The 16,569-nt window shown below is 37.8% G+C and overlaps 2 protein-coding genes across 2 annotated transcripts in view; one reads left to right on the forward strand and one right to left on the reverse strand.

Annotated features, from left to right (window-relative positions):
• Window positions 1–91: 91 nt before the first annotated feature.
• Window positions 92–5,430, reverse strand: slc38a11 (solute carrier family 38 member 11). The gene is made up of 12 exons (XM_038720450.1): window positions 5,311–5,430; window positions 5,096–5,216; window positions 4,745–4,819; window positions 4,520–4,654; window positions 4,232–4,297; window positions 3,986–4,092; window positions 3,826–3,905; window positions 3,583–3,653; window positions 1,788–1,949; window positions 1,585–1,697; window positions 1,108–1,239; window positions 92–1,031 (listed from the first exon to the last, which is right to left on the reverse strand). Exons 1-12 carry the CDS (start codon window positions 5,320–5,322, stop codon window positions 792–794), a joined length of 1,314 nt encoding a protein of 437 aa, XP_038576378.1. The 5' UTR covers window positions 5,323–5,430; the 3' UTR covers window positions 92–791.
• Window positions 5,431–7,944: 2,514 nt separating this feature from the next.
• The window catches only part of scn1laa (sodium channel, voltage-gated, type I-like, alpha), a 34,751-nt gene continuing 26,126 nt past the window's right edge, over window positions 7,945–16,569 (forward strand). Inside the window, exons 1-6 of the mRNA XM_038720457.1 lie at window positions 7,945–8,717; window positions 13,519–13,835; window positions 14,374–14,489; window positions 14,680–14,772; window positions 14,879–15,007; window positions 16,073–16,164. Of these exons, the coding sequence (XP_038576385.1) occupies window positions 13,572–13,835; window positions 14,374–14,489; window positions 14,680–14,772; window positions 14,879–15,007; window positions 16,073–16,164 (694 nt within the window). The 5' untranslated portion in view covers window positions 7,945–8,717; window positions 13,519–13,571. The remainder of the gene's footprint in view (window positions 8,718–13,518; window positions 13,836–14,373; window positions 14,490–14,679; window positions 14,773–14,878; window positions 15,008–16,072; window positions 16,165–16,569) is intronic.

A 16,569-nucleotide genomic window follows, 5' to 3' on the forward strand; every position in this document is an offset into this window, starting at 1 on the left:
CAACAACCCTAAACAACCAATCATTTAGTTTGAGATAAGCTGAATCATAAAAACATCAGAGTTGTTGTTGTTTTGTACTTCCTTTTAATAAATGCTTTATTTGTCTACAGTGACATCGTGTGGCTGGATATGGAAACGATAAATTCTGTGTGATACAAACAATCCAGAATAATAAATATCAAGATTTACTATTAATTACAAAAGGAAAAACAAAAAATTAAACATTTCTACATACAATATGTGGCCAACCGACCTCAACATTATACCATGTGTGATTGTAGAACATCGCATTCCAAAATCATTGCCATTAATATGTTACTTTAACAGCTTCTCCTCTTTTCAGGAGACTTTCAGAATAATTTGGAACCTGGCTGCAGCAATTAGCTCCCATTTAGCAACATGAGCATTGGTGATGTTTGGTGATAAGGCCTGGTTCACAGTCAGTGTTCCAGTTCATCTCAAAGGCGTTAATAGCATTGAGGTCAGGGTCTGTGCAGGCTTTTTTATAAACAGTCTATGGTGCAGGCCAGTCAAGTTCTTCAGCTCCAAACCCAATAAAAACATTGTCATATTGAAAGAGGAAAAGATCTTCCCCAAAGTGTTGCCACAAAGTTGAAAGCACACAAAAGTATTTTCTGAAATATCATTTCATGGTGTAGCATTAGGATTTACCGTAACTAGAACTAAGGAAACTTTAGCCTAAGCCATAAAAAAGCCCCATGGTAAGTGCATAAAGCCTGTGTTGTTAAAAAAAAGTTTAAGACAATTTAAATATTTGTTGGATGTTAATTTCATACAGGTGGCACAGTGCCCGAGACATTAGCATCTGCACAGTAGAACATCTCCACACCGTGCGAACAGTCTTGAGGGTAGAGGCCAGTCATTGTCAAGCCAGTGATTATTACAAACACGCCAATTAATATCAAGATGGTGGGTATCAAGTTTTCACCTTCGAACCAGCGGCCAGTGGAGAGTTTGAGGAAGCACGCAGACGGCATGATGAAAATCAGAGGTGTGGCACTCAGAACACCCTGGATGGCAGAAGAGAGCATCATCAAGGTAGGTAAGTATAGATAGGTATAGATTGGCTGAGTTGAGATGACTTACATTGAGCTCCAAAACAACTCCCAGACAGTCAAAGGCCAAAGACACTGATGCGCAAACTGCAACTATGAGCAAAGTTATGGCCGCATGTTCAGCTTTTGAAAGATCCCTACTGAAAATGACATTGGATAAGACCTGAGAAGATAAACAAGAACATGACAATAAAATAGTCCTCCTGCACACATATTTGTGTGTATGCCTTTTCTGCAAATGGAAAAACAATTCAAATTAGCATCATATTTGCAAGTTAAAAGAGGGTAACACACATAAACACACACATACACACACACCCACACACTGTTACCCACTGAGCAGTTCTGCTGTAGCAATTGGGTGCCAAACTTTCTTTTTGTTAATTTTGTTTCAAAGCCACGTCTATAGCTCAAAACCTCAGAATACCACTTTCTCTCACATATGTAAACATTTAACTGTTCCTGACTAACTGATTCTTAGGTTGGCGTACAAGAAAGTATCACTTACCTCTCGTGTAACAAAACACTCCAGTGGAAATGTGGTTATTATGCTGAGGCCAAAACAGAAGCGACCAAACGTTGCCAGGTTATCATTTCTGCAGTAGTTCTCAAATATGTCTCCTAAAATGTGGAAATACGAGATCATAAGAAATATTTGTAATATTTAAAAGAAATTACAGGCATGTAGTTCAACACCTCTCATACTGATACCTTGTGTGTAGCCAGTGAAGGTGGTATAGCCAGCAACAGCAAAGGTAGCACTAATTATTAGCGCAGAGCCTACAGACAAGTGGGTGACCCGAGACCAGTTAGCTAGCGTGGGCTGCTCCAGAGAACCATAGATAAGAAAGCTGTTGTGGTGGCATATAAAGGCTAAAGAGACACACAGAGGAAGAATAGCAGAGATTAACATATAGAATACAATCACTGAGGAATATTGCTCCTTGGATATATGTCTAATTTGAAGTTTTCTTGCTAACCTTGTAGGAACAAAGAAGGTCTCTTTCCTTACTGCAGAATGGATTTAATGGTAAATTAAGCATATCCATCCCCTTTAAGACTAGCAACTATACCAGTCTTAGTTCAAACTACACAGCACTATATTTTCCTGAGAGCATACACATCCCCATCCAAATAGCTTCCTTTGTAGCAGTAGTAGCTATTATCATTAACACACTTGAGTCAAAGCCATGATTTTCACCACCTGGTGGACTGGAGAAGACCTAGACCTCTACTCACAGGCTGCACTGGGAGGCAGAGTCTCACTCAGAAGGTAATGACAACAGACACTCTTTGAGATGTTGTACACTGATTTTCCAAAAGCAGAGCAATATTTAGACAGTGTGCTAACTTAAATAATAGCCTCAATCTTCTCATATTTAAGCTGGATTTCGTGTGTTATCCTGAATTGGCAACATTGTGATTTGAAGCCATGGGCTTCGGCTCTTTGATGCGATCGATTTAATGACATTAAATTAAAGCTGCATTAGTCGGTTTCTGCCTACTAAGCGGCTGACAGAAACAGCCATTTTATCACTGAAATTAAGTTATAGCTAACATGTTCGCAAACAATGGTATACTTAACAATCTAGCAAAACTACAGAAACAGATCATCCTATTGGAACCTGTTTTTGGCAACCTAATGAATGTAAGTCCAAGATTCACGGGTATTTTAGCTCTGTTTTGGTCTTCACCAACTGCTGAGAAAAATATGTTAAAGGTTCAGTGTGTAAGATTTAGTGGACTATTTGCACAATACAGCACTAATTGATAAATATATTTTTATTACTGTATAATCACCTGAAAATAAGAATAAGAACATTTTTATCTACAGAGGGAGCAGGTCCCCTTCCACAGAGTGTGCCATGCACCGCCATGTTTCTACAGTAGCCTAGAATGGACAAACCAAACACTGGCTCTAGAGAGCCACCGTTTCACCTTCAAGCTTGGAAGGGGATGGTGAGGCGGGCAGTATTCAAATGGTTGCACATCCAATTTCACAGATGCCACTCAATCCTACACACTTCTGCTTTAAGCTTGTCAGATGTTTTACTTTCTTCACCAGGTACCTTGTCAGCCATTAGGTGCTGGGTGTGTGGAGCAGACATTGGTTTGATCAGAGCTTATTTCTTTAAAACAGCTGCTGCTGGATACAGGACTGATGACAGCAGTGAAATTTAACCATGCAGTATGTAGGCCTACAGGTTGTAAAACCAAAACAACGAGCTAAATGGTTTTTCTCTATTGGTCTATGTAGCACTAACCTCCCCCAGGTGTATGGTGATGCAATTTTTTTCCAGGTGAGGTGATAACCCCTTTAAACTTTTTGGGGTTTTGTGGATAATCTGTCTTCGTTCACACAATTTGTTTTGTTCCATGAAAAATGTATTTGCCTGTCACCTTGGCTTGTATTTTTATCTGCAGTCGTACATTTTTGTCTACCAACATCATACTGCAAAATATATTCTAGGCATCTCCATCATCAGCATCATGCAGACAAACTCACCAAAAGACATTACACCAACTGCCTGAATAGCATTCCACTTTGCAAATGCCCATGCATTCTCTGTAGGGAGGCTAGAGAGTGATATTCATATTCAGTCATCAAAGGACAAAGATACACATGATTATGTTTGTATAATAGCATTTTAGTGGGTAGTTATTAAAAAAAGAACCCCATGGTTCATACACAGGAACATTTAAATGAAAATCACCATGGATTAGCAAATTGTAGAATATTCATTCATACATTTGAGGTCCAAAGGTAGCTGCTCTGATGATTACAATGATGAGGATGATAAGTGTCAGCACCATTGACAGGAAGGACACCTGGTAACACACATGGATGTTTTACAGGCAGCTTTAACATCACTAAATGACACTGTCAACTGTATAATAATTAGACTTACCTTCCCAAGTTTCTCTATGTTTCGATAAAGCGAGAGAGGCAGCGTGAATGCAACAGTTGATAGCAAGATTACAAAGTGACGCTCAGCAAGTATGTGATCTGGACCAACTGCAAACACAACACATGGCAACATATACATTAACCATCTGACAAATTCACATATTATAGATGCACTGTATATGTTTTAATTTAGAAACTTTATTTATTTTGCACATGGTGTTGCTTGCATAAACTATATGCAGCATACCTCCTGGTATTCTCTGAAATACTTTGGTCATTGTGTCACCCGTGGTGATGTTGTAGCTAATCATAGCTGAGAAAGAAAACAAAGAAGATGCATCATTCTATTATTCATATTAATCTGCAGTATTATTTTGACTAAACCAAAATCTAAAGGAATGGAACAGAAATAGCAAAAAGAGAATAGAATAAAATCATTTGTTAGATGATTACACATAAATTACACATAAAATGCTACTATACTGTGATATAATATTCAACATTAGATTGATCTGTTTGCGTATAAACAACTCACCAATAAAAGGATAAAGGAACTGCAGTGCAGATAAAATTAGAAATCCAGGGAAACCAAATGTGCTTTGCACCAGTGACTGATAACTGTTTGTCCCTGATAGGTTGCCTCCTTTGATTAGTAAGATGATAGAGTAGTCTGCCATGACATGCAAACATAATATTATTCGTTTGTTCATTTGATAAATTCATGTCTCCATATCCATAATGTCGCCTTCAATATGCCTACCTGTGATGAATGCAACAACTATCAAAAGCAGAAGGCCAAAGGGGAGTCCTGCCTGGTTCAATGCATATGGTAAACCTGGTCAAAACACAGATATATGAAAGAGTTAAAGGGGAGAATGGGTGCAACAGGCGCTAGTCATATGATGCAGAGGGTTTACCACTGCACAGCATGAAAGCTTCTCCTTGTTGCACCAAAACTTTGCAAATGCAACTTATTATTGAACTGAATCATCTTAAGATTAAGAGTTCAATGGGCTATGATTTGCCATTGATATAATCGGTGGCATATGATTTGATTATTAGGTTTTGTAAGGCATTATGATTTAGGCTTCTTAAATATTGAAGTATTTACCAATAATTCCAGATCCTATAATGGAATTGATAAAATTAAAAGACGCAGATATCATTGAACCTTTTGGCTCTCCGGCAGGTTCTAGTGTAGGAATTAATGTGCTCCCTTCTTCATTGATAAGCTGGAAAATAAGAACACAAAGCAGTGATAAAAACAACAGAAAACTATCGGTCTGTTTTTCATTTCCACCAACAATAGCATCACTTTAGACCTACCCGCTGAGCCATCTTTGGCACCTGCTGGTCGCTGATTTGGTTCCTCTTTGTCCACGGTTCTTCAGCGTTTCACTCACATATCTGCGGTGTGACTGCATTAGGCGAAGTTTGTGCAGTAACTGTCAGTTTTCTCCACTATAGCCTCTCAACAGCGCCCCTAGTGGATCATAGACCGATACTGAGGGCTCAAATTTGACTGGAGCCCACCACAGCTGAGCTCCGCCCCGTTACATCCGAACTGCATTTTTGACCTGAAACATCCTAAGATGTGGCATTGTGATCTTGCAGTAGCCCTTAACCGAAACCGACCATTTCCTGCGCAGCAAACAGGTGCGCTGTTACACACAATTACCAAGTTTATATAGTGGCATCACTGGGCTCAGCATAATCAAACCTGTGAGTACATTTTTATTTTAAGCAAAAGAGAAAAATCGTTTTCTCTGCAGAATCATAATATTATTTTATGCTATCTCAAGTGGATTTCTACAGGAAGTTTTCAGTTTGCCGCTTAAGTGCAATAATAATATGCATGGAACTTATAATATAACTTGAGTAATAAGAAAATAATGCAACAGACAGTAGGCCTGATAATGAAAACACAATGTATTATACTACTACTACTAGTAGAAGTACTACTACTAGTACCACTACTATCTGCAGTGCAAAGATATGTCTATTTTTTGGCATGGACAGGAACTACACTTCACTTTGTACACTTTTTGTGAACTATGAATTCAATGTATAATTGCTTCAATAACAAATTTAAAGGGTTGCCTCACCCAAATAACCAATAAATAAAGAAATAATTTTAATTCAAAATGTTCTCCTTGCTGGTATATGGCCACATAGTTAGATTCAACAGTACGATGGACATGAATGGAATTAAGTCAGGTTGCAACATCTCTTTTCAGAAGGATGTCAACAGTATTCACTGGAACTACTTTCTACCAGCAAAGAAATTGCCCTTATGAAACCTGTCAGCAGTTAATTTAACTAATGTATGAGAAACAGGTTGAACTTTGAAACTTTTTGCCAAAATATGTATTGACACATGCATGGAAATTAGGAATTAAAGGATTTTAAGATTATACTGTAAATCTGATTGTTAAAAAGACGCCTTTGTTCAGGGACAAAAATGGTTAAAGAGTAAGGAAGGAATTGAAGGTATACTGTACAGTAAAATTCGCAGAGAACTCTTTCTCATGTTGTGCAGTTTTATAGTTTAGGTCAGAGCTTCCTTCTGTTTTAAAAACAAACCATGTTCACAGGGTAGAGAAAATGTTTGTTTGGAAGCCATGAGAGACAAGTGAGAACACACTTCTTGTGATCCAATTTCTAAATCTGATCTAAATAGCTTGCACTCTATGTTTATGACTTAAGAACAGCTGAACGAAAGTTTTGCCAGGATCATCATTATTAGTCCCTTAATATTTTTCCATCTGTGAAACAGGTGGATAAACGTTTTGGCAGGTGTTTATGTGCGTGTTCTTTGTGTTTGTTGTTGTTATACCTATTTCGACCACAAGAGGCTGAAGTGCACCACTACCCTATTGTTCTAGACTAAAAGCATTCATGTGTCCTTCCAGGTGAGTTTTAATTTCTCCATGCACTCTAAACACAAGGTACGGTTGTGTGTTAGCAAGTCACATAACGTTGCTGTCATGTCTTACTTTTGGCAAGAAATGTATTTTAATCTGTCTTGATCTGAAGTGGTGCTCTTCAGCCTCTTGTGGCCAAAATGAGTATTACAACAACATCTCACCTAGATGAAAAAAAAAGTAGTAACTTAGAAAAATGATCCTGGCAAAACCTTTCCCCCACCTGTTCTTAAGTCATACACACAGTAGAGAAAACTATTTAGATCAGACTTGGAATATGTATTACCACATTATTGTGTAAGCCTATTTTCCATACATATCATAGATATACACGCAGACATTCATTAAGCATTACATGACAAAGTCTAAACCTGATATCGTTGATGTGAATTGTTTATTTTGTAAACTCAGTCTGAACCACTGCTAAATTTAATTTGAAGTAACACTTTGCTTTAACTTTAATTTATCATTTATATGCAGCAAGTATTTAATGCATTGTTTATAATACACATGGTGTTCATTAATGTACAGTATTTGTGAACAATTATAACTTCTTCTATAATGTATGTGATTATACTGCCATCGTTCGTTATCTCTGTGTACATCAGTCTCCAGTTTTAGTTGTTGACTAATACATGAATTACCACTTATAACTACATTATCGTATAGATGATGATGATGGAGATGATAGTGATGATGATTATTATTATATATTATTATTATTATCTTTATTACAGTTATAATGTTTACAATGTAAATGTTTATATTCTGCTTATAAATGCTAAAGAGGTGGAGTTAAAATAAAGTCTTCTCTTGTTATGTTATCTGGTTTCCATACTTATCACAGACCTAAACACAGACTTTTTTTCTTGTAATATTAATTATTTTATTTGCCTACTATCATATACACAGAGGCATATTTTCGAGTACCGGACATTTGTTTTCTTAAAATAATTCGAACTTTGTGTTAAAACTTTTAAAACTTTATCACATTCTGTCTTAAAACAGTATAATTTGTTCTTTTTTTTAGGCAATGGAGAACAACATACCGACCAAATATCTATTGGATTTATATGAAAAGACGCACCGGCTGGATTTAGACCTTTTAAAATGTATCTGACAATGCTGTCTGCATCCAGCAGGTGGCATTACACTCACAGTGAATGTCCTGGCACACAATCGGAACTTCACTACTTTTATTACTTTACTGATATGCAAAACATCAAAAGCAGTTACAGATATAGGCGGCCTATGCGATTTGCTTATGCTGCAACCTGATGTGTTTCTGACTCAGGAGGTTGGTGTAGTGATTGAATACTGACCCAGACGTTTGAAAAGCCTAACTATAGGCTTCTGAAAACTCACCCCCACTGCCCCCTCCTTTAGCACATAGGCCACACACACACACACACACACACACACAGAGTTTTAGAACACACTCTGTTTCATAGTTGTGGTTGTAGCTTTTAGTTTGTGATACACGCTAAACATCTGTATTCCCGATAATTACGCACTTTAATGTCTACCACAAGATCATCTCAACAGCCATTCTGGCATCTCTACCCGCAGTTGGTACCCAGAACATCCGGAAGCACCACAGTAGGTTACTCTGACTCTGCCGCACGGAGGGGCGGATGAAAATACACGCACTCTCTCTCTTTTTGCGTTTTCCTGTCGGAATCGTGGAAATTACCAGTGTCAAAACACCTTAAACGGACGGACAGGATTTTTTTTAAACAACATTTTATTCACACTGAAGCTCTTCCACACCGTTTATATTGTTCATCTGTCCAGGATCAGAAACTGATGGTGAGTAACAGAATCTGTTAAAGTTGTATCTGAGTGCTTTTTATCAGAAGAAATGGTGCTTAAATTGACTAAAAAGTTCGTAGCTGAGGATAAAACGTGTAGTTTTGAGTTATTAGAATCTAACTATCTATCTATCTATCTATCTATCTATCTATCTATCTATCTATCTATCTGATCACAATGAAGTCGTTTTCCTATTGTCAAAATATTAAATGACCTCATATTTAAAGAGTTGTGCCTGAAGGGTTTTATGCTTGACAATATAGTGTAGTCTTTGTATATCACATTCTATTATAATGTTTTTATTGTTGTTATTATGAATGTATTTGTGTTGGTAGGGGAGAATAGTTCAATGTAGTCCATATGGACAAAGACTAGACTGCAAAGCATGGGTTAATATATATTACAGAAGTTAATGGGCATGGCAGCAATTATTAGCCATCTTAGATGATTTCCTGCTTGCATGACTGTCAACATCATTATTAGATTGCTCTCAATTAGAGATTAGACTGTCCTGTTTTCTTTCTATCCAGACTGAACACACACACACACACACACACACACACACATACACACACACACACACACACACACACAGTCTAGCCTGGTAGTTTGTAGGTAAAAAAAGTGACTTTATTCTAGATAACTTTGTTAACAGCTCCTCAGCTATTTCGTCAACGCCCTGAATGATCTAATCCTGATCCTGTATTCTGTAAAAGGCATTAGCGAGCATGAGTTGTGAGCACTTAAGTGCTGCGAGTGTGTTCGTCCCTTAGGAGCCCGTGGACAAGCGTGATCACTCTGTATACAGGTATGTTTAAGTTTAAAGAACATGCTATTTCAGTCCTACTCATTGATAAAAGTCAGTCCTTCTTATCACCAACTCTGTGTTAGTCACTCTAGTTGTCTTTGTCCCAGTTTTACAGCTCATTTGTAGGCCTGTTGAGGTGGTCAGCATAATAGGCAAGGACTGGCCGAAACTGAGCTGTATAGTATGTTGTGATGTGAAGAACACCCACAGTTTTTATATTTAGTCACAGAACACCATTCACGTTAATTACGTTAATAGATTTTGCCATAGACACTGGTGTTACAATTAATCTATCGCGCAATGGTTATGAAAGTGAAAAATAATTTGTATATCCACCCTGTGATTCAGATCTACTGTAAAATGCATTGGGTTCTTTCTTGCTTTGCACCCTTCCACCAGGTTTCATGCAAATCATTTTTCCATAATCCTGCTGACACACAAACAAACAAACAGCACCAAAAACATAACCTCTGTGGCAGAGGTAGTAACTTTTTTAATGTACATATGGGCATGTGATAGTTGTGTTGTAATGTAAAAAATTCCTTTAACCCAGTTCCCAAAACGCCAGCTGCACCAATCTTTACTGTGAAAAAGCATCGTGGACATTAAGCTGTTACTGAGCAATTTGTAAATGCTTTACAAAGAAATAACATTTGTAATAGTCTAGTCTTTTTGTCTTTATTCTCTCATGCTTGTAGATCACTGACTGGTTTGAAGTCTACTTTCAATAATCAATCACAATAATCAAAGACAAGGGCAAAATTTTAAAGGCAGAGGCACGACCCTGGTGAGAACATTGGACACTTTGTTATGCAGCAGACACACTGTATCATGTCCTGCTCTAGTGTATTCATCAGAATGATATTCAGGTTTGGGAAATAGTTTTTCTGTAAAACCAAAATTAACACATAGATATAAGTCTGTCAAAATATCAACTAATGCCTACAGCACTGTTACCCTGCAATTGTTCCATTGGTTTCATTTGAAAGCCTAGAAGCAAAAGGCTACAATCTGTCACAAACCATCTCTTACCTCATTAATTACCAAGAAGCATTTTGAAATGAGTAACGTACATTAAAGATTAAAGCTGAGCTGCTGTTTGACACTGCTTGAGTGTGTAATATACTTGTAAGTAAATCAGATGTCCTAAGTTCAAGGTCAGTCATCACATAAAGCTCATCAGCGCAGTTAAATGTAGGTTGAATAGCAAATACCAAACTACTTCTGTTCCAGCAAGAGTTGAGGGAAACAAATGTATCCATTTTAGGTTAGTCGGCACAAGGTCATGATGCCGACAGGTTGCAGATAAAATGAAGTGGGCCTATTTGAAGCTTCGAAGTGGCAGTGCATATCTCAAGTTATGTGTAATGAGTTGGGGACAGATTGACCGAATGATGCATACCTCTTGAAAGGTTAGATACTGCATGTTGACCTTGTTGGGTGAACATCAAATTAAGGTTTATTTTATTTTATGTTTTCAGACAGTACAGACCAGATCAGGCAATAGGCTAAAATCCAACACAAACACACTACAGCAATGGCTTTGTTAAGCGGTGAAGTGTGCTTCAAATTTGCCCACTTTAATGGATGATATTGTTAATGGCACAACTATTCTGCTCTGCTGTTGCCTTTGTGAGTGAAAACAAATGTGATAAGTCTATATACGTCATAATTTGGGTAAAAGCCATTTGTTACAGTGCACCACATTGCTTCCATAATGTATAGTACAGTAAGTACTGAGCTCATAGCTTTTGTCTGTATCAAGTGCATTGATAAAGTGCCTCTGATGTGTGATGAGAGAACAGTTCATATAACTATTATGCGGAATACAAGATAGCATTTCTTAAAAGGAACAACATTGGAACAATGGTAAGAGAAACTTCTTAAACTTAATTTCAATAGGCCTACCAAACTATATGCTCATAATATTCAGCCTCACATAACAAAAATGAAACCCAGATTTATTTTAACAGCTGCAACAGCGTGAAAAACGGACTTGGGAGCAAATAAAAAATATAAATTCATTCAAAGCTGTTAGTAGGCTTAGCCTACTGTCACATCTTAAAAACCTACGAGTAGGACTAGTAGCCTTCAAGGCTTTAGTAGCACTACTTCAATCAGTCTCTGTAGGATGATATCGCTATACAAGAGTTTCTCCACATCACCGCAGCAAACATAAAGCAGCCTAAATAAAACATAAAACAGTCTGTGGGATTTCCTACAGATGGTAATGTCATTTTCCAAGAGAGCTGATTAGTTTTTTTCAGTAGCCTAAAGTTTAATATTCAGTGTTTCAACCACTATTTGAGCACATTTTATGGCATGAATGGATTTTTTGTTTCGTTGCTTTATGACTTAATTTAGAAATGCCGACACACAGCCGAGCTGAAGGAATAAGGCCAATATTTTCATAGACGCCATAAGAGCACATCAAATCAACATATTATTATAGACTATGCCTGTTTATTTAGTTATTCACACTGTCTGCGATTTTCTGTCTTCCTGCATGTGTCAGCTGCAGCCATGTTACTTAGACTATGGGTATTTGTCTAATTTTACAGTTTGCTCTTGGTTTGTTAAATATGCCACTCTGCTGCCAGTGGACCCCATGTTTGCAATTGGTCATCTGCTGCTAACACCGCCTCTTTTATGTGTGCTGGATTGGGAAACCCTGGGTTGATTTACCGAGTTGATAACCAGCTTCGCGTGACCGCTTATCCCGAAATTTTAAAAAAATTGGCTTAGAGAAGCCAGATAAGGAAAAGATATCCTGGATTATGTTGAACTTGCCCCAGGTCTTTAGGCACTGGCCCATAATAACAATAACGACAACAAACATTTACGGATTAATTCCACAAGTTGAATTCTGTTGTGACAGTGACATTATTAAATAAGATGAATAATAGGCCCACAGCAGGTGTAAATGTGTCTAGCCAACACGATGTACTTGCAAAGGCTCGTGCACTACATTTGAGTAGTTCAGTTCAGTCATTGGTCATTTGTCTGTCCAGAAATGACAGCACCGCACCACTGATGCTCACGTGCAAATGATCATCTCGCAAGGCAAAAATCAAAATCTTTTGACAATACTAATGTTAATGCTGTTTTGTAGGACTGTGTGCACAAGATGCTCATAGTGTATTGTACAATACCAAAATCCTTAGATCAAAATCCATTCATCTCTCTTCAAATGTGTCAGTTTCTCTCAGCGTAAACATTTAGGTAGATATCAAACAACATTCACAAACACTGTTATCAATGTCAAGATTTTTTCGAAGTTGGACCTGTCTTTGTTTTTGCAATTACATCACATATACAACCAAGTGTTGTGGGCAGTTGATTGAAAAGTGTGTTTGTGATGGATTTCTGGCATCGGAAGTGTTCTATTACACTATTATATTCAGATCAAGCCAAAGCTCTCAGTAGCAGGGCAGCCAGAGAGATGCAGTGCAGTCTGTAGTGCATTCATATTTAATACTGCATAGGTCTGCCTAACACATAATACCAGTCAGGCCTATTAGTAGGATGAATCTTTTCCTCCCACCGCTCTGTCTTAGGCTCTCAGGGAAAAGTTAGCTCTTTTCATTTTGAGGGATGGAAGAGAGGAGCAAGAGTCTTACCTGGAATTGATCATTGTCATGTCAAATCTTAATTTTATCTACAGAAGAGCAGATAATTAGATCTAATTTTACCATAGCTGGCAGGAATCTATGTGTATGACAGCCATCTTGAGGGTCATTATAGCCTGCCACTGCCTGAGATGATGATCCCTCACCAAAGAACAGAACCACACCCACCTTCCTCTCCTCTCCATTAAAAGCAGTTTTAATCTTCCAATAGAAATGTGCTGACAGAAATACTTTCAATTATTTGTTTCCAGTAAAATAATATTTCATGTTAGATCAAGGAAGATATAACTCAAACAAAACAGATTTAACAAGACAGTTGTCAACCTCTAATCAGAGCTCCTTATCTGTTCTGACCCCTCAGGCCTTTCTCATGTTGGAGGATAGCTGTTCACTCTGAAGGTGCAGGATGAAAAGATGGCACAGCTGCTTGTACCACCAGGTCCAGACAGCTTCCGCCCCTTTAGTCGTGAGTCCCTCAAAGCCATCGAGAGGCGGATCGCTGAGGAGAACGCCAAGAAGCCCAAGGGAGAGAAAAGAAAACGCACTGATGACAATGGGCTCAAGCCCAGCCGTGACCTGGAGGCGGGCAAATCACTCCCATTTCTCTATGGGGACATTCCTAAAGGCATGGTGTCGACACCGCTGGAGGACCTGGATCCCTACTACTGTAATCAGAGAGTAGGTTTGCTTGATTTAAAACTTGAGCATGAAGAATAAAGATTGGATGAAAACCTTTTACAACAAAAATCTTCAGCAAATGCAATTAGCTCAGTTGTTATTACATAACCAACATATGAAGCTTTTCTTTCAAAGGTCAACTTCCATGCTCACATTTTGATTTTTTCTTAACTGTGTTAAGACGTGGGTGTGGTTTAAGATTCTTATAGAGGCTGGATGAGAATTGCACTGAAACAAGTATTCTCTCATCTAGCACTGCATGCAACTGATATCAGTGTTATCATTTGAGTCGTAGATGACCTGAGAAAACCAGGCCAGTAAAGAAGATTTTAATGAGGTTCATCAATAATATAAAAAATATAATTAGTGACGTGTACAGTGAAATGTGTGCAGTGAATCAAAGGGCTAAAGTACTCTTTAATTTGTAGTTGTAAGTAGCCCTATGATACTATCATTTATTATTTTTATATATATATATAACTATAATACAGTCTTGCAAGTCAGAGTGTTTTATACATATCTCCTCTTTCTGTGTCAGACTTTCATAGTATTAAACAAAGGGAATTTCATCTTCCGCTTCAACGCCGCTCCTGCCTTGTACCTCCTGAGCCCCTTCAACCTTCTTAGAAGGATATCAATTAGGATTTTGGTGCATTCATATCCTTTGATCAAGATATTAATCTGATAGGCATGAATCATGTTTGTGTTGAGCCCACACTAAATCTGTGGATACTATGATCTATCCATGAGAGGTGTATTGTTCATATTGCTACCTTGCGTGAGATATGATGAATTGTACAAAAAAGTCCCCAGTAAAAGAAGTGGCTTCCTTGACAACTTCCTGCAAATTGTTCAGCATTGTGATTATGTGCACTATCATTGCCAACTGTGGATTTATGACACTGAGTAACCCCCCTGACTGGACCAAGAATGTAGAGTAAGTTTCCCATGAATTACACACTAAATCGTGTACTAAAATCACAAATATATTACACACAGTGGAAATGCAGTTTGGTTTAACAACTATGTTTTGTCTCCAATAGGTATACATTTACTGCAATCTACACGTTTGAATCCCTCATTAAAATTTTAGCTCGAGGGTTCTGCATAGGGAAGTTCACATTTCTTAGAGATCCCTGGAACTGGCTGGATTTCAGTGTCATTGTCATGGCGTAAGTACTTGCCCCAAGTTAACATTTTGACATTTGTGACATCTTTTCCCCAAAGGTTCCTTAGTGTAGAGCCTGAGTTAAAGGTGCAGATGACACTTTTTATGTTTTACTGGTTTTATTATTGGTAGCAAAAGCAACAGTTTTGTCAAAATGTGTTACTGTTTGTAACACATGATCTAAAGTATGATCATTATTTATATCTTTGTTACCAGTTCTCATGAAGTTAAAAAGCCATTTTTCATCAAGTCTGGTGTTACTCTACATTTTTCCTACAGTCAACAAATCCCAAACCAATAAAGCATTAGGACATCTCCCAATATTTTTGTCCCTACCCTGGGTGTGGCACTCAGCCATAACTTACTAGTGAAGACCTAAGTCTTTTAAACCTGCTCACAAATTTAAAGCTTTTTTTTTTTTTTTTAAAAGCTTGATAATTTTCTAAAAAAGCTAGATACATTTCACAAATAGGAGAGAATGTGGCATTTCTTAGGCACTATTTTCAACTGTGGATGAATACATATTTGGAGTGCTTGTGAGTATGTGAGCATATACTGCAGCAGGGTGGGGTAAGTGGGATTGGCTCAAAATAAACTGTATTGTCCATGTTCATAGTAATAAAGTAATATGTCACTCAGTGCAACAATGTTGCTCGTTTATGTTCTTTTGGTAGTTGTGGACAACAATGGAGGTCTACAGCACAACAAATCAGGCTTTGGCAACAGACAATAGTTGTTAGTACAAAACATTCATTGTTGGTTTGGGTATTTTTATGGGATTTGTTAACAATAAGAACAACATAGAATATCACCAGACTTACCCTTTAAGTTTGTATAACATAGGACCTGGTGCATATCTTATTGCTCGTCACAGTCATTTCATTATCATTTTACATTACATCACTGTGCATGCCTCACTTTTTACTGTTTGACTGCTTCATTTTATGCTGTATGTACTAAAATGTAATGATGTAGTATCTACATCTATTTAAGATTGTTGGCTTTAATGTATGTTACGTGTATTGTTGTCTAAGTCAATATCCCATAGTAATTCTAAGTTTCCCTGCAGGTATGTAACCGAGTTTGTAAACCTAGGCAATTTTTCAGCTCTGCGCACATTCAGAGTGCTGAGAGCTTTTAAAGCTATTTCAGTTATCCCAGGTAAGCAGTAGGAGTAAGTGCATGCTAGTTTGCCTCTTGCATGATATTCTCCCGCTGCCCCTCAGACTCCCCTCCTCCAATTACCTCCCTTCCTGCAAGTGTCATGACATGTATGCGAGATGCTCCCTGACCCCACCCGTCCACTTTGCTTATCACAGATATGTCACAGAGTTGTTTCAGAAATCTGAACACAACCACAATCCTAAAAACAATCTTGGGTATTCCAGGTGAGAGCTAGCTCAAATGGTTGTGTCTTCAGGTCTTTAATGGTTAATTGTTTGACCGAGAAATCGTAAGCAGCAAAATGAAATATTTGAAGTTATTATTTGTTTTCCCTCCAACAGGGCGATGGTAGATTTAGTTTGCATGGTTTCTCTGTGAGATCTGTGACATTTGCTTATGCCT

The sequence above is a fragment of the Micropterus salmoides genome, unplaced genomic scaffold, assembly GCF_014851395.1.
Source record: "Micropterus salmoides isolate LMB-PRFRI ecotype aquatic unplaced genomic scaffold, ASM1485139v1 Ms_hic_scaffold_15, whole genome shotgun sequence".
Taxonomy (NCBI): domain Eukaryota; kingdom Metazoa; phylum Chordata; class Actinopteri; order Centrarchiformes; family Centrarchidae; genus Micropterus; species Micropterus salmoides.

What these genes read in the sequence shown, in the direction of transcription:
- slc38a11 (XM_038720450.1), bottom strand. An exon ending in GTTCCTTTATCCTTTTATTG is followed by an intron (nt 4,298 to 4,519) that starts GTGAGTTGTTTA and finishes TTTCTTTCTCAG; the next exon opens with CTATGATTAGCTACAACATC. An exon ending in ACATAGAGAAACTTGGGAAG is followed by an intron (nt 3,906 to 3,985) that starts GTAAGTCTAATT and finishes GTGTGTTACCAG; the next exon opens with GTGTCCTTCCTGTCAATGGT.